The sequence below is a fragment of the Euwallacea similis genome, chromosome 3 (genome assembly GCF_039881205.1).
Source record: "Euwallacea similis isolate ESF13 chromosome 3, ESF131.1, whole genome shotgun sequence".
Classification (NCBI taxonomy): domain Eukaryota; kingdom Metazoa; phylum Arthropoda; class Insecta; order Coleoptera; family Curculionidae; genus Euwallacea; species Euwallacea similis.
In genome coordinates, this window is record NC_089611.1 from 5,827,226 (window position 1) to 5,851,156 (window position 23,931).

The following is a 23,931-nucleotide window of genomic DNA, read 5'->3' on the forward strand; positions in this document are numbered from 1 at the left end:
TTTCGATGAAAGTTCAATTTTACATACCGAGTTTGATCGTAAAAAACGATAATGACGCAATGCTCCTATTTCGTAAGGTCAGTGTAACAAAAGCAATCAAAGGTCTTAAAGAGGTCAAGAAGCAGCTCGGTAACGACTTCTACCTCCTCCAAAGCTCAAAATATTGTTAAAATTAGCTCAAAAATTGCCGTCTCCGCATATCTATCACGCAGAAAGCCATTTTTGAAAAAACTGACTTAAAAGGCCCTTCTTCAGTTTCATTCATAGTCTTGGTGCAGCTGCGAACAGAACAGATTCGCCAATACTTAGTTGTAAAATAATTGTAACTCATAGGCGCTAAGTAAATTCACAAAGGAAAATTATTAAGTAGTCAAGAATATTTTGATATATTTTAAACGGAAATTGATACGATATCATCCTTGTCCTAATAGGTATCCTGCTTGCGGACGTCCTACTGCTTCAATGAACGAGCCGCTTCGAGCTTCTGCCTTTGTTAATAAAAAAACGCAGGACTACAAGTTAATAATTTCTGCTGCCAAGTAAAGACAGATCGTAGTAAAGAATGCAGGAATGCGAATTTTCTGATCAATCCAATATCCGAACTCCACGTCACCCTAAGTCCCCACGCTCACGCTTCTCTTTCAAGTCTTCAGGAAATTATTCAATTTTGTCTCTTCCTACTCTCTTGTACCAATAAGTCAGTCAAATTATAAAACGATTTTACTCTTTTCCGCACACACCCATCAAAGCAATCCAAATAAGACCATTTCATACCGTTTAAGTATTCAGGACTTTGCTGACCTCTACACGATGAAGTTATAAAATCGATTGACCTACATATTATACACGAACGAATCCTCCGAATAGTTGGGTAACAGGTTTTTCGGTGAAGAATTATTAAGTTGTGCCCAAATTCTTCGGTACTTGCGGTACCCAACGGTACAGGTGATTGAATGTTAAGTCATCCGTTAAGATCGTCTTGAGATAATGGCGTTGTTTTGTCGTGTCTCTTTAGTCTTAGTTCCTCTTTATTGGACTGTGGAGCAGGATGGAAATTGATTTGATGTCGAATAGATAATAAGATGAACAATAATTGCAGCAGAAGGAATTAATGGGTATATGTTCGTGAATAAGATTACAATGGGAGTATCAATTTGAACCAGAGCTGCTCGACATAATAAAATATCGCAATTTTTCATGGCTGAGATGAGACTTATTTAGCGAGGCAACCATGAAGGCCATAGGTGATGATTTTATGAAGATTATAAGAAGTCAAAGTAAACGCTAATGCAGACAGATATGTTGATATCAGGGTAACGTGAACAGGGGAATCGGCTTAAAGGCGGTATTAAATACGATATAGCGATAGTGGTTTGAACACCCATTAAAAATATTAAATTTCAAATATCAGGTTCGACCAATGCCACAGAGTTCTTAAGTACCAGTTGCGTCTCCTCATAAAGTCTCATTTCTTATTACTAAGATTTTCCCTAAGAATGTATATTAACCTTCATAACTTTAGAGTAGTGGCAGTAAGGAGTAGGTGGACTTCTAAAACAACGCAACGGAATAAACGTGGGGTACCCTGGATATTTAAATACTAAATATTAAATAATATTATATAAAATAGTGCTCAAACATTTCTCGTGCCCACATATAGAGCCTTTAAACGGTTTATTCATAAAACTAGACTGTAAAGTGTTACTTTTAATACCCCAGCTGTAAGGTAACGCTTTTACTACTTAGACACTAATTTTTCTATCGCTATAAATTTGAAACATAAAAACGTTTACTGCCTAGGCAGTAAAAGTTCTTTGTAGTCTATGCAGTAAGAAATTTCAAACATACGATCAAGTTCAAGAATTAAATGAAAACGGATTTTAATCGAGACGAATGTAAAAAAAGTTATAGGTTTTACTCGGCGAAAACACAAATTTGCTACTTTTTTACATTGTGAAACGAATCACTGTTATTTAGGATAGCGAAAAAGTAGGACATTTACTTCCGCAGCGTTACTGGAATCGCCACCTATTAGACATGAACCTAAGGCAGTAATTTGCAATTTATTATAGTGTGATTATATTTTTCACACTTTTATTGTAATCTAACAACTTCAAGCCGGGAAAAGGAAATGTGATACAGATGGATCCATCCATGAATGCTCCTTTAACGAGTAACGATGGCCATTGCAATTTGACAACGTGTCACGAAACACAGCAGAAATTACTTGCAAGTATCAACATGTTTTATTGCCTTAATATTTATTAAGACAAGTCATTTACTGTTCATAGCATTTTCGCGTAATAAATTTCGTTTGTTGCCTTAGTTGTCCTGTGAATGGGTAAGGTAGGTACAGCTAAAAAAAAGGTATATACAGCCTAGGCAGTAAAAGGAACATTTTAATGTGTTTTGTGTCATAAAAATGTCATTTATTTATCAATTGCGCAGTATCTTAAGCGCAGTTTTAAGATGGGCATTACCTGATGTAAGTTGAAGTTTTACTTCAGTACCACATTTACTTTCTCAACTCAAGAATATCTGTCATCGTCGGCACCAGCTGACTGGCGCTAATACTTTTATGAGTGTATTTGAGCTTTTTGGCGCCAATAATCATACTGGTACCAATAAACCATGTCTGACTCCTGCTTTAATGAGATATATATGTAAATATGAGTGTGAGAAGCTGACCACCTATTACGCAATATTATTAAGTAACAGCGAATCAGTTCACTCAGCAATGGTGGCTTATTTTTTGCGATACACCCTGTATATCACACGCTATGTTCGCGCTCTCACGAGATATAGATATTTTTTATTTTCAGATGTTGCCAGCCACTTTAATAACTTTAGTCACCTTTATATTGGATTTATCTAGTTCTTCGCCGGTCTATAACATGCAGCCTGCGTTTATAACAACAAACATAGGTGAGTTAAATCATTCCTATTCACTTTCGTCCAAATTACACTTAAGGCAAAAAAGTGGGAATAACACGTCTATTATTTATTCTTACTTAAAACACGTACTGGCCCCAAAAGCGTGCGTACCTACTTGCTTCACTATGAGTTCATAACGAAACTGCGATGCCTTTTATTTAGTGGCTGATGATTTAAACATAAAATATAGATGAGGGATAAAAACAAAGATAATTCATATAAATACGTTGTAAGCTGAGCTAAACTTTCCCATCTCACTACTTACCAAACATTTATGGCATGAACTTTCCTTTATTCCACAAGTTCTCTTGAAAACTGGACTCCCCAACATTTTACTTGAAACAATTACTTTAAAGCCGTTGTTCTTCTTCAACAAGTTGCTCAATCTAGCAGAGGTTATTGGTTCAATTTCCTTTAAAAGCAAATTGAATAAACGACCCCCTGGCATTTAGATAATACAAATTTCTTTAATGCTGTCTTTAAGACTTTGTCTAAGGCAGTGAATTTAAGTGATCAAAGTAATGCATAAAAGATGTTATTCCGATAAACGTCCTGAATAAGAGGTCTCTTCTTTGACTTTTCACGTGCTAAATAAAAGAGTTATTGGGGGTAGAATGGGAAGAAATTTTGATTTTTAAAATTTTTGTTCTTTATTTGTTCATAAAATTATTTTTCTCTCTATGTACAATTTTACGAAAAGTTTCTCCACATCCTCCTCTAGCCCTAGACCTTCACTTTGAATTACATCTGCATGAGTTTATTGGATAATTTGATATAAGGGAACAATAGGAGTCATACTGAGCTTTAAGTATGACGCACGAGTCGCAGACGAGGGCATTAATCACACGAGTGTACTACGAGATTTTCTGGCGAGTTTTAAAAAAATTACATTTCTTAAATTTCTGTTCTCTCTAACTCTAGAAGTGCGCTACATTAAAATTACAGCACTCCCACTTTCATAAAGTTATGTAAAGTTCAATTTCGTCGTACGGCGCGCATAATCTGTTCAGCCCTTTCCCCAACAAAACTCCCAAAGGTCATCTCAAAAGAGGATATCAAGATCAAGTGTGTAAGAGTTCATGTTCAAGATTACTAAAAGTATGACGTGAACTAATTGCTGCTATGTGAAGCCTGAAGAAACAATTAATCAATTTCACTTTTTTACCTATAAAAAAGCGTCACTTTCCCAAGGTAAAGCGTCAAGCAATTTTACCTCGTTTCATCGTTTGCCCTTTATTCATTTTTAACGACTTTATTTTTAACGACGTTGTTATAAAATCTGCAACTAAATCAATTTTCTGCTGGGGCTTCACAATTTGATTTTCTGCCGCGTCTCAATGAAGGAGCAGAAACGACGAAAACAAAAAGGTAATCAACACAAATTCTTGGGAATACCGCCAACGCCTGTTTGTCCAATGGCACACTTACGTTTGACCCCGATTCTTTAAGACAAATTTGCACCGGTGTGACGTCACTCGAACTGACCCCATTCAGGAACCATTCGGCTACTGTGGGATTTTTTTTTGTTTTGACTCGTGAATGTCAAGATCCCGAGTTATTGATAAAGCTAGTGGATAAAGCCGTCCCATTTCTCGCGCTTATTGTTCGCGAGTTATTAATGAGAGCATTATTATCCGAAACAAGCGTACATGAATCATTTCGCTAAATCGATCGTTGTCCGAATGAATGTACCGTTAGTCGAGATCGATTTGCTTTGATCACCTTTAGGAAATGAGAATGTCACAGATAAAATATTCCCATCATACAGGAAATTGTGTTTTTAATTCGCGTTCTAGGCAAGTTATCTTTTTTCATAACTAATCTCATTTGCGGAGTACTGACATGCAATGATACTTCACGCACCTGCTGGTACCAGCTACAACCCCTACTAGGAGGAGCAACATTAAGGAGACCTGTGCCAGCCGACCTGGGTGGCAATTCTTGGAGCTATCCTTATGAGAAAGATCCTGTGAAGGGAAACAATATTCCGTTGACATTTTACATGTTGAACGATTTTAATTAAAATGCGTCAGCAGTAAAGCCACTTTACCCTTGGTTCGGTGGAAACTGAATTTGTTCCATGTTTTCATGGCATATCCTTTGCTGAGTAATAAATAATCATAATGGAAGTTCGTTAAAATTCAGTAAACACATTACAAATTTAAACGGCATAAGTGTTGGTAATAAAGTTTCATTCAAACTGATGCATATATTATGAATTGAACAAAAAGCCATAGAGCTGGTACTGAATTTCGGGCTGAATTTAAACTAAATTTGTAAATAAAATATATGTTGAACTCACTACTACTATTAGTGTCAAGGATTGGCTGCATCTGCAGCTTTATTGCCTATCTATTTTTCAAGAGGCAAGGCTTAAAAGGCGGTGAAGAATGGAATTTAAGGAACTTTGAACGTTTGAGTTTCACTAAAACTCACACTCTGTATATTGTTGAAAATTTGAAGCTGTGGACCCTTTTTGAGCCACCTCATATGTTCAAAATTATATTCAACCTATGGTCCTATCTTATGACACTAATATTTAAACCGTTCTTCTATATCTACGAGATTTTACGATATTTGCTGGTCCAATTATTCTGGGCCGCTCTGTAGATAAAGAAAATGAAAGTCCGGTCAAGTGGCCCAAGCATCCCATAATGATCCACCAACAATAGGCGCTCAGTCCTTTCGTGGTATAATCAGTGGTACTAAATTAATACCTCGTTCTTGAAAGTCACACTCGATTTTAAACGATGAGCGTGATGATATGCGGGATCCTCGTTAAGTGTGTTTGGTAACGGGACCTGCCGAGCCTGACCTACTTAAATATTTTACGTTTTATATAATACCTACATAATATACCTACTCGTATTCTTCTCAGTGGCGTGCTTTAGCGGTAATTTAATATGGGAAGAAGCTTTCAAATTTTTAAAATTCAAAAAGAAAAATAATGGAAAGAACAGATAGTGCTGATGAGACCATTCAAAATTTATGATATCTCCGAAAAACGTTGAACCATATCGAGGAAAGAATCGACTGTCTCTGGTATGGACTTCAGGTCACAGAGGCTTAGAGGGCAACAAAGCCGCTGATTCTCTTTCTAAAGGGCCGGCAGCTGCTACTTTCACTGTCTCTTTGTCTCCTGTCACATTCGAGTTCCGTTAAAGAGTCGTCCCTAGTACCCATGAGTATCTGGACGGTCTGGTTTACTCAAAGATATACATTCAAGATCTTGAGAATAAGACAAAAGACCCGCTGAGCCTTGACCACATCTGGCGAGGCCTGTAATACGTATCACTATGGTACTTCCCTAGCAAAAATATCACAATGTCTTTAAGGATTATATTATCGAATTGCTCATATATTGTCGTTAAAATAGTCAAAGCTTCCATTATTTGTGCCTAAATCACGCACACTGTACGTGAGACAATCTTCACGAAAGGAGATGTATTTATTAATGAACGACCTTAATTGGGCTCTAAATATTTATATTTCCGAAAATACCGACATTTCTCAATAGGCTCAATATATCGGCGTAATGATTCTTAACGGTAGTTCTTCACTAAGTCCGGTGTAATAATTCCTGTCCCATAGTCCAGTTAGACAGGAGAATGTCTTATAAAAAGGTTTAATGGCTTGTTTCCGTGGCTAATATAATTAACTTTGCACCGGAACTTATGGTAATTTAACGTTATTCCGTACTTCTTTGCTTAGCTAGCGGAAAATTCCATTTAGCACACTCGTTTCTGTTTCAGCTTCAACCAATGGCAGGAATATACGGAACCTTCCCTGCGTATCGAGAAAAAACCCAGCACTCAGTGGGGTCTGCATGTTCGCCATTGACTGCCTGAAGTCCAATGGTACCCATTTGGGTACTTGCATTGACAGATTTTATTTTGGTTCATGCTGCCATATTGAACCAATCAAAACCTTAGGAAATAACATTGAGTCCAACATTGTGCTGGATAGTCGGGAACCGCCTGAAAGACTGCACAATACGACAACGAATTTGTCTAGCACCACTCCAACTAGTTTTACCAGTATTTCCTCGACGATAATTTCGTCTACGGTAAGTCGATTATTCGTTTTAATTGGTGATAATTTTGTCTTTATTTCAGATACAGGGCTCAGGTAAACCTTATGCACAAACCAAGAAGCCCAACATGACGACCACTGGAAGTCCTCCAACGACAACAAAAACTACTCTCAAAACATCTCCTCCTCCAGTAACTAAACCTTATGGTGTTAAAATCCCCTTAGTTACTGGCACAATTTCTTCAACTACTTCAGAACTTACTACAGTACCTCAAAAACTGCAAACATTTCAAATAATCGACGGGGCCCTGCTGGAGACTACTACATTCAAATCTCCAAGCCCAGCCACGACTAAACATCCAAGTGTCCCAGTGAGAACCTCAACCAAATCTCCTAGTACCACCACTAAACCCAGGCCTGCAATAACTGCACCTCAAAAGCCATATCAGAGACCTAGTTCCAGACCTCCTAAGCCGGGAGTTGCCAGTAAGCCTACACAGAAACCTAGCAAACCTCCAAAACTTAGTTCTACCACAAGAAGACCTGCCATAAGTAGTACCACTAGTAAGACTGTTAGTACTCGAAGACCTGCAGTCACTCACCCTACGAGGAAAGTTACTCGACCTGCCTCTACTGGTAAGAATATTTTTTAATATTCGGAAAGTGACCCAAACTTTACTTCTGACTCGCTCGATATGAAAATATGAATTTCCTTTCAGAATTAATTTTTAACCACAGTTCGGAGATGCTGTTAAGCATAGCAAAATCCCAATAAAATAAATATGAGTTTAATTTAAAATACCTCCGATCTTTTAAACCCATTTAAAAAGAAAAAATCACATATTTCTCGCTGATTGATTAGCACATCTCACAGTGATCGATTCCTGTCATTCCATACCGGATTATCAGCCATCCATTACTTTTAATAGTGTACCTTTACATCGCTGAATATTTTTCATGGAGAGCCAGACGCAACCATATCAATTCTCATCGCTTATACTGTATGATCTTAAGACGATTATTGCCTTTTAATGGTTTTTATCGAAGGCCAATTATTGCTTTTTTGCTGGTGAAGGATTATAGACGCAGAGACTTGCAGCACTTTATATTCACAGTATCCCTATGTGAACAGTAATGTAATAAATATTTTTACATAATATGAAATATATGTAAATTTTTTAGCCTTCTCGTTAGGTTCAGTTCATCACAAAAGAAGCGAGCACAAAAATTTACATACCCAGCTGGCAGACGTATGTGAAATAATTTATTTTTAGAAAAAAACTCTTATCAAGCATTCATTCTCCCTCTGGATGCGGTCTTATTTGCATTGCGACAAACCATAATTTAGTCGATGTGGCCCTAAGCGTGAATTGGCATTTGCATAATGAAAGTCAATATTGTTGGCAGGGAACGAACATGCTTTGATAGTAATATATGAACGTACATTTCATATTGCGTTTTACTGCTTAATAAGGCCGTGAACTCTATTTCTATTTTCAGTTAAATCTTCTACAATTAGTCCCAGCAGCACCACTACCAAAACACCAACTAGAAAACCACCAGTTTTCCTGACAAAACGACCCACAACGCCCAAACCAAGCGCATCAACTACTTTATCAACCACCAGCGCTGCATCACACCTCACATCGACTTTACCTTCACCTGTTCCTCCAAATAAAGCAACAATTCCAAAGAAAAACCTAACTCAAATTTTGGAAAGTGGAGCTATTAATCCTGCTACCAACGAAGTTATTGAAAGCAGTGGTCTGTTGACTGTTGCTAATACCAGTAGTCCTGCTTCAAGCACAATTAAACCCAGCATCGCCCATGCCACTAGCACCAGTGCTAAACCAGTCATCATATCCTCCACAGGTATGATTTAGTGCAAAAGTTTTAAATTTCCTCTCTAAAGAGGTTACTCTTTAAAGGTTCAAATTCCATTGGGAGCTCAAGCGTTACTGCTATGGATACCAGCTCGCCCAAACCCACTACGAGTGGGACGACAACTAAATCTCCAGCTTCAAGTACAAGAACTACTACCAAACCTGCTGACGGTCTAGTAACTTGGATCATTGATGAAACCAAGAACCATACTGCTTTTGTTAACGAAACATATGTGGAAAATACAACTGAAGGTGCCAAATACTTCCAGATTTCTTATAGGTTAATGAGAGGGAATTTAACTTGCAGACTGGGTTCCTATAGCCACTCCTGATGGTTGGGTATTACTTCCAAGCGTTACTCCCATTACCCCGCTATCTGAAACTAATCAGACTACATCCTCCATTACTTCATCACCTACCCCCGTATCAATTGATCCTCTTTCAACTATTATCCCTCTAGTTACCTTGCCATCTCAAGGTTCGCCCTCAGCAGCTACCGCCTCTCAAGTTACGTTATCGATTGCGAGTACCACGATGACGCCCGTTGCCTCAAGTAGTGTGGCAGATGCAGAACTAATTAATGGGACCACCTTAATGTCAGTCATAACAGAGGGTTCAACTGCAGTAACGTTCACGGAAGTCACAGGAACCACAATTTCAATTGAAACGAGCAGTCTTGGTACTAGCACTGAAATTACGAGCGAAGGGAAGCCCATCAATATGAGCGATTTTACTGATGGTAAGTATCTGTAAAAAGCTCCGCTATTGAGTTTTTCATAGGTGCCGAATAACATAATAATGAAAGATTGCAGAAAAACGATATAATTGCTTGAAATAATAATAATCTCCTCTTTAAAGTCTGCAAAAGCCAAAATAAGAAAAAGGACCTACCTATTAGTAAAACAACAGCGATACCCAAACTCGCATGCCCATCCGTCATCATTCGGACAGTTAACGGTTCAGAATAATAATTAACAAAAAACAAATATTCAGGACTGTATTTAAGAGACTTTATTCTATCTGATATTATGAACATTTAATGCCTTTGTCTTTGTGTTAACGAAAAGCCTTCGATGATCAAGTCGAAATTTTTAGTCGCACCTCAAATGCTTTGATGGTTTATTGATAAAAAAACTCATCTATAATTTCGCACATCCACTTAAAGTCAGACCCTGTAAAAACGTAGTTCTTCAACCTTATTCAAGGTAATTTAAACTCGTTACTTTAGCTAAAAGAAATAAAAATTACCAACAATAAGACATAGGTCTGGTCAATCTAGAGTACGAGCTACACGGTCGTCCGATCTACATTTCACCTGTCCTTGTTGGTTTTAAAGCCCATTAGACTTCACCCGTAGTAGTTATAGTATAATTAACTTATTTTTAAAGCACTTTTATTTAAACAGAATATTCTTCTCCTTTATATGATCGTTAACTATTATCGGTATTTAGCGATAAACTGTGGGAATTCTTGCTCCAAATGAGAAGTAAAACGGTTATTTTTCTCTCAGCTCCACAACTAACCAGAACTGAACTAACCTGAACAATTTAAATTGAATACCTTTGTTTGGACAGTTCTAAGTGCTAAAGTTGAAAGTTGAGATAATTTTAAATTTACTGTGGATAATGAATACTTAGTACCCCCCTCGAGTTGCGAGTTAGCCAGATGAAAATTTCTGTAATAAATAATAATCGTTTGGCGTGGGCGGTCCATCATGGCCCAAGAAATTTCCGTTTATGACATGATACCTCAGCGTGGGTTTTATCATGGATATTCATTTAATTTTATTTTATTGGATATTTTCTAACGGATCAAAATTCCTGGATTCCAGCTAAATTCCACTCTAAATATGTTTCAAATCTCTGGAAATATTGATATATCGATTGCTAGATATGTGCGACATAATGCATATTTCATTACCTGCAATTTGTTTTCATATTCACACGATAGCATGGATTCAGCAAGAGGCTTCTAAACCATCCAATGTTTCTCGATTCTCGGAGTTTCGTCGTGATTAATGGCCATTTGCGACCTGTATCGTTGTTCTGTCGAGCGAAATTTACCTGTTCAACTTTCCTCCGCCGCTGCTTCAGCCCCCCTAATCAAGTCAGCTTCACACGGATATCGCGAGAAAGCCCAAACCTTTTTCTTCGAAAAAGCCCCCGCGGCATCTGGCAACTCAGACAGAACGGCAATTATGTTAAATAAACGTCAAAAAAACGTTGTGAAAAAAAAGTTTTTATTTTTTATTTTTTCGAATAAAGGTCGTGGCGAACTCACTTCTGACCAATTGCTGTTACATTATTTTATTCTAATAATAATGATTAAGAACAACAATTAGAAATTTAATTGTCTTCTTAGTTTCATAGCTCAACAACTTAAATTAGATACCTTAGTTGAGATAGTTCTAAATTATAAAACTCAAAGTTAAGGTAATTTCAAATTTACTGCGGATAATAAAAACTTTTAACCTGTGATTTAACCAGTCGGAAATTGCAGAGATAATTGTTTAGCGTTTGCTTTCCATCATGGCTTGAGAAATTACCGTTTACGACTCGGAGTGGCTTTTTGTATACATTTCGATTCAATTTAGTTATATTGATGTGATGGGTTCTTATTTGCAGGCTAAATTCTACTCTAGAAAATTCCGTCGTCTTTTGAAATATTACCATGCCGACAGCTGTTTGAAAGCAATGCTCTTCCTATTGACAATGTCCAAAAATACTTAATTATAACATTAATAATCAGCAAATCTAATCGATTTGACCCGTGAAGAGTTTCAACGGAATATGTGTATTAAGGCCAACTAGGCAACATATAAATACTGGCATATTCTGGACCCAATGTAACAATGTTATCGGAATCCGGAAGTCCATAAAATATTTAATCCCCGTAATAAAAAGAAGGTTTATTAGAGCACAGGACCGGAAAGGCACACTCAGGCACGTGGCCTGAATGGAACGGGATGAACTTCAGTAAATCTTATTTGACCTTCCTTGGGGAGAAATAAATTGCTGAGATTAATGGTCAAATTCCATTAACAAGACTAGCATGCCGAAGATATGTTTGCCGGCTAATGTATGCCCCGTCAACACATAATACGTGTTTACATACATTGCGATCATAAATACCCTCTCTCCTCTCCCATTTTATTTATTTATCCTTTTCCAGACTCTGAGTATCTCCGAATCCAAACAAATATCCAGCTTCTGATATCAGTGAAATGAGAGGAAGAATAAACGCATATTTTCACATATTACCCAAAAATTTGGAACTAATTTAAGTAATGTTTCGCCCTTGTCAGTATGCGGACGTCGTATGTGGCCCGAAGCCAGAATTGTTGGGGGAGAGAAATCCAGCTTTGGGAAATGGCCTTGGCAAATCTCTTTGAGGCAGTGGAGGACCTCGACTTACTTACATAAATGTGGAGCAGCATTATTGAATGAAAACTGGGCCATCACCGCTGCGCATTGTGTCGACAAGTAAGTGTTGCATTATAAGTGGGATTGCAATTTCGGGTCCGAAAATGTGTCCTGGTATCAAGTTGTGATCAGGATGCAAGGGGAATATTTTAAACTCGGCCAATTTTGATTTCTCATTCATCACAAATAACCGCCTACTTTAAAAAATTAACTTGATGTTAAAATGAAGAAAAACGACCTCTTTTAGCATGAAATTGTTTAAGATTTTTCCAGATAATAAGTTTTCAACATTACAATGGAAGAACAGGAGTCCCTCAATGCAAATTGTAGAAAAGATAAATCATAATATTTTAGGACAATAAATTTGTGCGTTATTAGTACCAAAGTGCCATTAAAATTCGCATGCGGATGTATCCATCGATATATTGCGATTAGATTTAAATGTGTTCAATGCAGCAATTAGTAGTAATAGAGATAAAATTCTGGTGTGGAGCTTTTGAAACCATATAGGAACAACTTCAGTATTACACTGAATATTATCTGAATTTCACACTTAATTATCTCATATTCCCTTCATCACTAACCTTTCTGAACTTATTTATTCTGCCTTTAGTGTTCCTCCAAGTGACCTACTGCTTCGACTTGGTGAGCACGACTTGTCAACCGAAGGTGAACCGTATCTCCACGAAGAAAGACGTGTCCAGATAGTGGCGTCACACCCTCAATTTGACCCTAGAACTTTTGAGTACGATTTAGCCCTTCTAAGATTTTACGAGCCTGTTCAATTCCAACCCAACATTATCCCAGTATGCGTACCCAAAAGCGATGAAAATTTTGTAGGCCGAACAGCCCACGTCACTGGTTGGGGACGATTGTACGAAGGTAAGTTAATTAATTCCTGGAGAAACGGCTAAGGGCAACTAAAGCCACGCCACTGATTAATACTGTCTAGTTATTTTACCGTTTCCATGGATATTATCTTCTTGGTCAAGTTTCCTTACCAAGGAAAGCTTTCTTTTCTCTTCGCATTAAAGCAGTTAATTTGGTACATTTAATCGAAAAGTTGCTTATATTTTTATAAATTATTTTACTTGCCTACAGGCTACTGCAGGAACATATTAAGCTCACACTCACGTATGGCGCTAAGGACTAGTATTATTATTACGTAAATGCTTAAAGCTTGCTCGCACCCGTTCCAAACTCGTTAGGCGGTTACTCTCAGTGGATTAGAATGTTTGTATCGTCTTTAAATTGCCCTCAGAAACATTAACCTTCGCTTTATCCAGTTTTAAGCTCGATCTCCACAAGGTGTTAATTAAGTAAGCAGACAAACATTTAGGAGTGAATTTTTGAAGATTTTTTTTTCAATATCGGGAAAGTTGATAAAATAAATGCTGATTGAGAAAGATGAAATAATAGTCGACAAAATGAATTTCATTTTTCCTTACGTCTCGTTGGCCATTCCGCGAATCGGAAGTGCTGCACGTGCTGATCATGCAAATATCATCGTCTTGACGGGCGTTCGTTTGGATTTGCTTAAACTATAGACCGATAAAGCTTTAAGTGCATCTTTGTTGACTCGGCGATAAAATGACATCTTTTAAATTTATTTCACCTTTAGTTGCATAATGCTACGAAAGTTGCATTTACTCACCAATTCCTATTAGGAAACTTATCGATTAAATTTGACAGTGTGAAAGCAATGTTATTAATAGAGTGATTAAGGACGGGAGTTTTAAAAATATATATGTATAGTGAGTCCCAGGATAAATCTAATAAGAGGACAAATCGACCAAAAATTTTTGAATTTTTAAATGACGTTTGAAAGTTGAGTTCTGCTTGTGATAAAACCATGGTATACAAAAAATGAGTTGATTCTGTGTTACACAGGGTATTTTATAAACAAAGGCCGTGTAAGGTTAAGGGGTCAATTCGGCCCCCACGGGCGATTGATCTGAAATTTTTACCAATTGTCCCTATCACTCAAAGGACTTACCACATAAAATTTCAACTTCCTAAGTCTCACCATTCAAGGGTAGGACGGGGTTGAGGGTGAAAATTTTAAAACGCCATATCTCGGGAACTATTCATCGTACAGCGTGGGGCAAAATGGTGCGTCCTTCAGTAACCACCTTTTTATTTTCATATACTTATAGATTTATCGGTTGATGCCAAAGGGCCGAAATCTCAAAAAAAAAAAAAACTTAGGTGATTTTAGAGGAGTTCGCACTTTGGTACACTAACCATTTTTGCACACTGTGTAGAGGGCCTCTCGAAGTATCTACCCACGTTGAATCAGATTTGTACAAAATTCAGTATTTGAGATATAGCGATTCAAAGTATAGGTATACAGGGTTATTCACCCAACCCGTTCATTAGAAATTTACTAGGATCTAAAAGTGATACGAATTTGAAAATTTGGAGTTAAGTTAAGTTCGACATATATATTTTTTTTAAATATTTTCAACTTGCTGTCACTTCCGGTTTAACCGGAAATAGCTGTAACTTGCTTATTTCAAGTGGAACCCCAAGTATATTATTTTATTTTTAGATTCTACATAATATTTTAGGTACATTTTCTGTATGATGTTCTATACTTAGTTCTTACCGTTTTTGAGATATTTGACCTTGAATTAAAAACATGCCTCTGTAATGACCAATTTTAAAATTGCATATCTCTGTAGCTATTAAAGACATAATATCCATATTTTTCAGAATGCCAATACATAGTCTTAGGTTCACTCTTTCACTATTTACATGGCTTAGTATTTTACAGGGTGTCCAAAATTCAGCTCCTGACATTTACATTTTTGAAGTTGCAAAAGTCAGTTTTTTTTTAAATGGGACACCCTATAACTTTAAGCAGTACCAAGTAGAAAATATAATTCTCCATTGAACTGTATTAGGGTTACCTATACCTATTCCAAACCTTTTTCGAAATAATTAAGTTTATCTGAAATTAATAGTAGATATTCATTCTGGTAAATTTTTATTATTTGCGTAGTTGGCCGTGGAAAAAAATAATGACAGTTATTGTACGTTTTTGTTTTTCGGTAGCTGTTAGTAGCAAAATTAAAGTGAAACTTTGAATCATCACATGACATGACACACAACATGAATTGAGAATATCAGCGTTTGTGTATTCTTGCATCAAAATTGAAAATATCAGCATTGGTGTATTCTTCCATTTTGATTCAAAGTTTCACTTTAATTTTGCTACTAACAGCTACCGAAAAACAAAAACGTACAATAACTGTCATTATTTTTTTCCACGGCCAACTACGCAAATAATAAAAATTTACCAGAATGAATATCTACTATTAATTTCAGATAAACTTAATTATTTCGAAAAAGGTTTGGAATAGGTATAGGTAACCCTAATACAGTTCAATGGAGAATTATATTTTCTACTTGGTACTGCTTAAAGTTATAGGGTGTCCCATTTAAAAAAAAACTGACTTTTGCAACTTCAAAAATGTAAATGTCAGGAGCTGAATTTTGGACACCCTGTAAAATACTAAGCCATGTAAATAGTGAAAGAGTGAACCTAAGACTATGTATTGGCATTCTGAAAAATATGGATATTATGTCTTTAATAGCTACAGAGATATGCAATTTTAAAATTGGTCATTACAGAGGCATGTTTTTAATTCAAGGTCAAATATCTCAAAAACGGTAAGAACTAAGTATAGAACATCATACAGAAAATGTACCTAAAATATTATGTAGAATCTAAAAATAAAATAATATACTTGGGGTTCCACTTGAAATAAGCAAGTTACAGCTATTTCCGGTTAAACCGGAAGTGACAGCAAGTTGAAAATATTTAAAAAAAATATATATGTCGAACTTAACTTAACTCCAAATTTTCAAATTCGTATCACTTTTAGATCCTAGTAAATTTCTAATGAACGGGTTGGGTGAATAACCCTGTATACCTATACTTTGAATCGCTATATCTCAAATACTGAATTTTGTACAAATCTGATTCAACGTGGGTAGATACTTCGAGAGGCCCTCTACACAGTGTGCAAAAATGGTTAGTGTACCAAAGTGCGAACTCCTCTAAAATCACCTAAGTTTTTTTTTTTTTTTGAGATTTCGGCCCTTTGGCATCAACCGATAAATCTATAAGTATATGAAAATAAGAAGGTGGTTACTGAAGGACGCACCATTTTGCCCCACGCTGTACGATGAATAGTTCCCGAGATATGGCGTTTTAAAATTTTCACCCTCAACCCCGTCCTACCCTTGAATGGTGAGACTTAGGAAGTTGAAATTTTATGTGGTAAGTCCTTTGAGTGATAGGGACAATTGGTAAAAATTTCAGATCAATCGCCCGTGGGGGCCGAATTGACCCCTTAACCTTACACGGCCTTTGTAAAAATCATCACCAATAAAGTGTCTATTTTTCAAGATACGAAGCAATTCGACTAAAAAGAGTTGTTTAGAATGCAATCTTCGTTGATGGCACTTTTATTATTTAGATTATTAGATTTTTTTATTAGGTGATACTTTTATATTCCTATGTAAAAGTATTTTTGGAAAAAAATTATTTGAATCATACAATACCGCGTAAACATTACAACAAATTATAAATATCAAATTTAACAAATTGGATCTATAAATAAATCAATTAACAATAGGTTTACCATTTTGTAATAATTATATATTTATTCGAAGCAATTAAGACGAAGAATCGAAAGATGTGCCAGTATGGGTGGTGGTTATATGGAATAAATAATTATTAAAAAATGGTACACCTATTGCTAACTAGTTTGTTTATAAATCTGATGTGTTAAATTTGATATTTATTATTCATTATAATGTTTACGCGGTGTTTGTTGTACGATTCAAAATAAAATTTGTTTTTTCGGAAAATAATACGTTTATATTCCTGAAATTTAATACAGAAATGGCAGATTGCATTCTAAATAACTTTCATAATAGATTTTATTCGTATCTTGAAAAATAAAGAAACGTTATTGCTGATGATTTTTACAAATTAGTTTATAAAATACCCAATAAATCACGGAATCAACACATTTTTTGTAATCCATAGTTTTAGAAAAAGCACGACTCAGCCCCCAAACGTCATTCAAAAATTGTTGGTTCATTTGTTCTCTTGTTACATCTATCTAAGGACACACTGTATTATTGTATAAATACTGCTAATTTTATAAAGTTTTGTATTATTCGTGAACAATCAAAGAATAAATTTTGACGTTTGAAGTTTATCACGTTACAATTCAAGAAAATGGTAACTTAGCAATATAGTTACAATGCATGTGCTTTTCGTGAATATCCGGCATCATTTCTTTTCCACGTGTTCTTCAATTCGCTTTATTTAATATACTAATTTATTTGGTACTTATCTTTCAGATGGACCTCTACCCAGTGTCCTCCAGGAAGTATCAGTACCAGTGATCAACAATACTGTATGCGAGTCAATGTACAGGTCAGCAGGGTACATCGAACATATCCCTCACATATTCATATGTGCAGGATGGAGAAAAGGAGGATTTGATTCCTGCGAAGGAGATTCTGGAGGACCTATGGTCATTCAAAGGGAAGATAAAAGGTATTTACGAATGATTTTCTTAATTCATTAAATTTTATCGGAAACTTTATCTTAAGTAGACACTTAACTTATTTGTTGTTCTTTAGGTTCCTCTTGTCGGGCATCATATCATGGGGAATTGGGTGTGCCGAACCCAATCAGCCAGGAGTTTACACTAGAATTAGTGAATTTAGGGACTGGATAAATCAAATTTTACAATTCTAATATTCATGTGGTTTCTAAACTTTACCAGAAAAGACTTAATTTTACATCGTGATATTAGTTCAATTAATGGTTTGAGAAAACGAATGAGAAAATCACTAGATCAGAGGTTTCTCGAAAAAGCTTGATAGCGAAGAATTATTAACATGAAAGCTGATCTCCTTTACCGAGATAAAGAGTAAACATGGAACTTGACGGAAAAAGTTCCCTGGTAGTAGGTACTTATTGTACTTAATGTCCCTATTTTTTGTTATTACTTGTAATCTCTATTGTAAAGATTGAACTTAAGTGAAACTGTATGTAAATATTATTAGTTAGAAACTAAGATAACTCTGCATTATTGATTGCATTATTGACATTATTGAAAAATGGAAATTTCCAAAACAATAAATGACAATCTGTTAGAAAAAACATGCTCAATTTCAAATTTAAATCACAACCCATAAATTCCTCTAGAAACATCTCAAATCAATCTATAGTTCTATTATTATGATTTTAATATATGTTGATTTAAGAACGACCTGCATACTCAGGACAATGTAAATTTCATCAATACCTTTATAATAATTTCCGTGTACTGATCATTAATACCTTCCTTTAACTTACACAAAATCAAGCGTTGGTTAAGGTCAAGTTTGCTGTGTGCGTCTGACCAATCGCAGCGTTTTTTTCACACGATATTTACCTAACAATCTTTGACGGAAACTCAAATGCAGAGTTTAAATGTTTTATTACTGTTTGGGTTTTTTCGAAATGCAGTCAACGAAAAGGTTTTGCAATTAACACGTACACTAATAAGCGATTAATAATCTCGTCCTTTATTAACACGTCCGTCACGGTCAGACGTTAATAAAATGGGTTATTAATCGACTTCATTGGAAAGACGTGTTCGTTAATTAACTATTAATATTCACCTCCTTAAACTAATTCTGTTAATATTATTGTTGATATATTTATTACTATTTATTTATTTTTATAATTAATGCGTACTTGTTAGTAATAATAGACTTCTCTACTTAAGACATGATAGAATAAACGTTTACGAAAAATATTTTGATGTTTGCACTCATTATTCATTACTGCGCATGTCTGTATGTGTACAGGTTGCCCAAGTATTCCATTAAGATTAATTACTTTTTGTCGGCATGTCTTATTTAACTTTTTCTCTAACTCGAATATCAAAAGCAATAGGGTACTGTCCGCACTTACAAGTCACCCTGTTTATATAATAATTGTTAAAGTGAAAAACTTTGGATTAAAAGCTTTTATTTTCTCAATGAAATACAGAGGTTGCTTCAATATAATTATGTGCTTATGTTGTAGTAATAATGCTAAACATACACATATGCAAGATTTAAGTCCGCCATGTTACTGGTTTATATGGTAGTGAAAGTTGATTTTTTTTTAGAAAGAATAGCTAGTTAAAGAGAAACTACAACAAATGAGTACATACCATTATCAGAATCGCAATATAACGCAATTAAAAAATAATTTCGTTGAAAACAGCGAATCAATGGTGCATCATAAAAAGTCAATAATATTTAAAAAAATAGGGAAAGATGTGAAAAAGGACAAATTTGTAATCGACAGAAATCTATAAGCTTGGTAATGAAGCATTTGCAAACATAAAAAGATATAATTTCTAGGCGCCTACTAACTACTACCATTAAATTAACACTAACTTCAATTTATAATATGACATGATATATTTATTGATTTAAAAAAATCTGCTAAAAATTACCTTTTCAATGATCTTTTTATAAGCAGATCTAAAATTTTTGTTTTCTCCGGGTATACGGTTTACATTACAACGTCTGTTTATTGTTGGAGTATCCGTTACAAAACACTGACTAATGTGCCAATAATTATGATGAATCTATTTCTTAACATAAAAAATGAAAAATTCCGTCTATTGAAAATGCAATTTTTTAAATGAACTCTTTTGGTTTTTGTTGCTGGTTTTCGATATAGCCGTCTTTCCTCAACTCTGCTTTAAAAAACACGTTCATGATAATTATGGGTGATATTAATCCTACAATTTGGGAACAATGCAACCCTATCACGCAAAGGGCAATCACCTGAGAGGCGAATGCCATATCGGTTTTTGTTATTACTTCTGCGGCTACCAAAAAAACCATACATGGTAACCACATAAGAAAGAAAATATTTGAGATCTTTACTGCGTAACTTCCCTTAAACTTTTTGAAACAATTTAATGTTGCTGTGATTATACATGCTATAAAAAACATTGCCGGACTAGAAATGATTACGTTATTAATAACGTCAATATCATCAGAAAATGCTAACATTATCGGCAGAATGTGTGCAAAAATGAAAACAAACACAGTTATTGCCAGGTACTTGAAATACGACTTCTCGTGAAGTTTGGTTGCTAAAAGGAGCACAAAAATGATACATCCATTGAAAAAACCGAAGATGAAAGATAAGAGCACCAAATAATATAGTATGGTGTACGATAATTCAAATGTCTGGACACATATAAAAAAAGTCACACACGAAGCTAAGCCATCCATGCACAAAAAGAAATACAATATCGCATACTTGGCACTTTTGTTCTTAAGCATGTTGAATCTTGCAATGATAGCTACGGTACAACCTACCAAGATGCTCAAGAGGATCAAATGTATGACTGATAACGCATAATTATTTACGAAGTCAAACACTCCAAAATAGGCTACGTCTTGTTTTGAGTAGGTAAAGTTGTCAGCAGTGTCATAGTATTCATATGTTGTAGTGATCTCCAAAGACATGTTGATTCTTAAAATAGGAGCTAAAAACTTAAATACGTTAACAGATTTGCTTTAAACTTTGACGAAAGCAGCTTACCCACACGGCGCGAGCACCCAGTTTATAATGCACTAAAGACGTAATTCAGAATGCGAAATTTCTTGTTAAAACGAATATTTAAGCAGCTTTATGATAACCTTTATTCAATTTCTTTTTCGATAAAGATGCTTTTATTTCTACAGAAGAAACCAAATCAATATGTTTGCACGCTGAAGACAATAACATTAATTACGCGTAATTATCTTAATTTATGTTTTGAATAAAACTCAATAGTGTAAAAGTGTAAATCAAGCAATTATCAATAAACTGTAAACATTCACTTCGGACTCACCTACACGCCCAACTGCAATCGTATGGGAAAAATAACATATTCCGCATCTCTGAAAGTATACATGGAAATCCTGATAAGTTTCCATGATAAAGTCCATTCCGGTCTATTTCTTGAGTTAGTTATGTTTCATCATAAATTGACTGAATATTAACCAACGAATATTATCTGAAGCCCTTTTGATACAAGAGTTCTCTGCAGGATGTTCCGTTGCAAAATTCGAAATTTTGTAATGGAAATACGTAACTGCACATAACGGGAAAAGGTAGCTGCATTGCAGCTCTTTCCTTGTACATTGAATCATCATTTTAACAGTATTTTTACCTTTTACGTATATCAATCCATAGAATAGCAGTTTCAGTTTTTTTAATTGAGTGCAGGGAAGCGCAAAGAAGTGGCCCTGAATAAATTTAAATTTTTGAGCTTCCTGAAGCTTTTTTAAGCAACAAACATGGCAACAAAACTGGGCAAATAATAAAAAAGTTGGGTGGTTATGGTTGTATTCTCGTAAAATTTTAGGGTGCAAGTTTTAGAACAAAAGGGTGATTAATTTGGTAGAAAAATTTTAGATGGGACAGTTTCATCGCCAGCGGATAAAATTCCTAAATACGTTCTCATGCTCATCGACCACCTTACTTATCATACCAAAAATAATTTCCATTAATCAATTACAGAGAGATTTCAAACATTACTCATCGCCACTTTGCATATACCTTGAGAACACGATAATAATAACACCAGCACTTAGAAAACATTGTTGGTACTACAATTTGTTCCCATTATAACGATAATTAGTCCAAATCCCAACCAACTAGTTATTTAAATTGCACAGATTAATACAAAGCTAATTGAGCGCTTATTAAGTCCAGTATAATAATGATGCTGCTCAGTGTATTATGATCCCGTCTGTCGATCTGATTCCAATAATGATAAGGTACTATTTTACAAAGAACAGTTACTCATCATATAAACGGCTATAATTGTACTGTAAAGTTTTCGTGTTCAACCTGATACATTAACACTCTGGCCATCATAAAGCAAATGGCCCAAAAATTAGGGTCATTATGTCACGATTAATATTTAAAAAATCTTCGGTGCTACTGCCATGCCTGGCTAATTATCTTGGTGCCTAACAAGCGAATTGTTGAGCCTAAAATCCTAGTAAATCTATCTAGAAGAGATAACGTGGCTTTTACTTTTATGAACATCAGCGTGCAACAATAAAGAGTTCACGTGCTTTGGAATTCATTCGCACGACCCGTGATCACTTCTAGCACTTAGGATGACCTTGTAGAGTTGGTAGATTTTCTCTGTTACTGGAAAATAATTAGAAGAGATTTGTAAAAGAGCCCATATGGCCATCGCTCGGGCAGAAATGAAAGGAAGCAAAATTAAACAAATAAAATCCGTACATGCTTATGAAGACCATAAACAGTAGAGACGCATAAATTAGTGAAAGCAAGACGGTGCGGCTGATTCTCACCTCACATGCCATACCGTTCTCTTTTTGTTAGTTTTGAGGACAACAATTTAATCTTTGATTTCCTGTTGCTGTTGTTCCTCCGACTTTTTAATTGGAACTGCGAATTTTTAGATGAGTTTACGTTGTTCGTTTGGCGCACTTTTGCGAGTCATACCGGTTTTAATTAAGATTCATTGTAGATTTTATTTGCGATATCAGATTAGATTCAGCATCAGAATTTTTTGGAAATTAAAATAGGTGTTCTGGACTTCGTAGTGCCTGTTTTGAGGTCGCAAGTCCCAAGGCGTGTGCAAATTAATGTGCTGTCGGAATTACAAGTCGGAGAAAAAGGGAGGGGAGGTACCTTGTTATAAAGTAGTTACTACAAAACTGGAGGTCCCTAAGATTTGACTAAATCTTATTTTCTTCAGGCAGGGGAAAAGCCAGGCACACCTCGGTTTTTCCATTTCCTCCCACCAGGAACCGTCGCTGGTCGTTATTTTAAACGAGTGGAAATTACCCTTTTATCGAGCCCGGTGCTTTGCCGACATCTCCCTGTAATTTTCGTCTTTAATTTTAAACAAATTCATATATTTTCGGAGGTGGCCTTAACGTTAGTTCTGTCACCTATAAATTTCCCGTTAGCTTTAGTCATCTGAAAGGAAATGGATGAGTTTAAAAAATGTTTCCACAGTTAGCTTTAAAAGACACCATTATTGGGAGTGTTGCATGACTGTGAAGAACGTTTTATCGCCTTGTTTCTAAAATAGTTGAATAACAAGTTAATGATGACTCGATTATGGCTCATTCGCAATAACGACTTAAGGATTGGAGAGATCAGGAGAATCGCGTTAAGGACCACCCAGGTGGGTAAGTGCCATACAGGTTTAAGTTGGAGATTAAAATAAAATAAAAACACTTAATCATAAATTTGTGACTGCATCCCTTGTGATAGTTCCACTATCTCGTCGTTATTATAGCCATAAACAACATCTCTGGTTTACCAGCAAAGGACTAGTAATAATATTAATGTTTTGCGAGAATTTATTATTCTTTTTATTAATACTGACCATTTTTTCATCCCCAACCATGCGAAAAATCATTGTGAAAAAATTGAATGAGAATACCCCCAGTCGAGCGACCTCGACATTCGCAGTCGACATGTGTAGCAGGTGTATCAGTAACCAGCCCACCAACTTAAACCATCAACGACGCGGAAGACCCGCTAAGCTAACCCACTGACCTACTTTTTGCGTACTGCTGACCAAGAACATATACAT

At 35.6% G+C, this 23,931-nt stretch overlaps 1 protein-coding gene across 1 annotated transcript; it reads left to right on the forward strand.

Moving 5' to 3' along the window:
- The first annotated feature begins 2,822 nt into the window (after nucleotides 1-2,822).
- On the forward strand, nucleotides 2,823-18,210 carry Np (Notopleural). The gene is made up of 10 exons (XM_066406432.1): nucleotides 2,823-2,925; nucleotides 6,687-7,004; nucleotides 7,063-7,602; nucleotides 8,467-8,838; nucleotides 8,895-9,101; nucleotides 9,157-9,588; nucleotides 12,154-12,331; nucleotides 12,885-13,153; nucleotides 17,654-17,852; nucleotides 17,939-18,210. The coding sequence occupies exons 1-10, from the start codon at nucleotides 2,823-2,825 to the stop codon at nucleotides 18,054-18,056; spliced, it is 2,736 nt and encodes a 911-aa protein (XP_066262529.1). The 3' UTR covers nucleotides 18,057-18,210.
- The last annotated feature ends 5,721 nt before the right edge of the window (nucleotides 18,211-23,931 follow it).